This window comes from Phaethon lepturus, unplaced genomic scaffold, assembly GCF_000687285.1.
Source record: "Phaethon lepturus isolate BGI_N335 unplaced genomic scaffold, ASM68728v1 scaffold18634, whole genome shotgun sequence".
Lineage (NCBI taxonomy): Eukaryota > Metazoa > Chordata > Aves > Phaethontiformes > Phaethontidae > Phaethon > Phaethon lepturus.
In genome coordinates, this window is record NW_010535679.1 from 11,630 (window position 1) to 12,232 (window position 603).

Consider the following 603-nt stretch of genomic DNA (forward strand, 5'->3'; position numbering starts at 1 on the left):
CCGGCAGAACTCGGCTACGGAGAGCGCAGATAGCATTGAGATCTACGTACCTGAGGCACAGACCCGCCTTTGAGCAAAGGGGCAGAGGAAGGAACCGCGTGGTTTTTATAAGTCATTAAAAAGGAAAAAAAGGTTCTCTCTAAACTAGTGTGATTTATTCAGTCTAGAGACAATGAGCCATCCTTGAAAAGGGCTCCTGAGTTGGCTTTTTTCTCTCAGCTTTAAGTAATGAAGATTTTAGAAAAAAAAAAAAACACAAACAAAAAAAGAAAAAAATACCCCTCGTTTTCTCACTGGCTGTGGTGTTGCTGAATGGACTGAACAGACTCCTGGAAACTCCAGCCCCTCGACTTGGAACTTCAGTCTTTTTACTTGTTCTATCTAATGAGAATTATTAGCTTGTTTACAAGAAGAGGACAACAAAACATGAAGCCTTGAGCACTTGCCATGCTGTGTTCTTCCTCCTTCTCAGTTCTGTTCTTCCTTCTCCTCCTTTATTTTTTTCCTCCTTCTGCTCCCTTTATCCCACCTTTTGCATGGCTTTGTTTACCGTGTTAGAAATAACCTCTCTTCCACAGAGCTCCTGAAGAGAACACCCATTCA

General features: G+C 42.1%; 1 protein-coding gene across 1 annotated transcript in view; it reads left to right on the forward strand.

The window, feature by feature from the left end:
- The window catches only part of DLGAP4 (discs, large (Drosophila) homolog-associated protein 4), a 7,693-nt gene extending 7,620 nt beyond the window's left edge, over positions 1 to 73 (forward strand). The window contains exon 7 of the mRNA XM_010285931.1: positions 1 to 73. This exon is cut by the window's left edge and continues 179 nt beyond it. Coding sequence (XP_010284233.1) covers positions 1 to 73 — 73 coding nt within the window.
- The last annotated feature ends 530 nt before the right edge of the window (positions 74 to 603 follow it).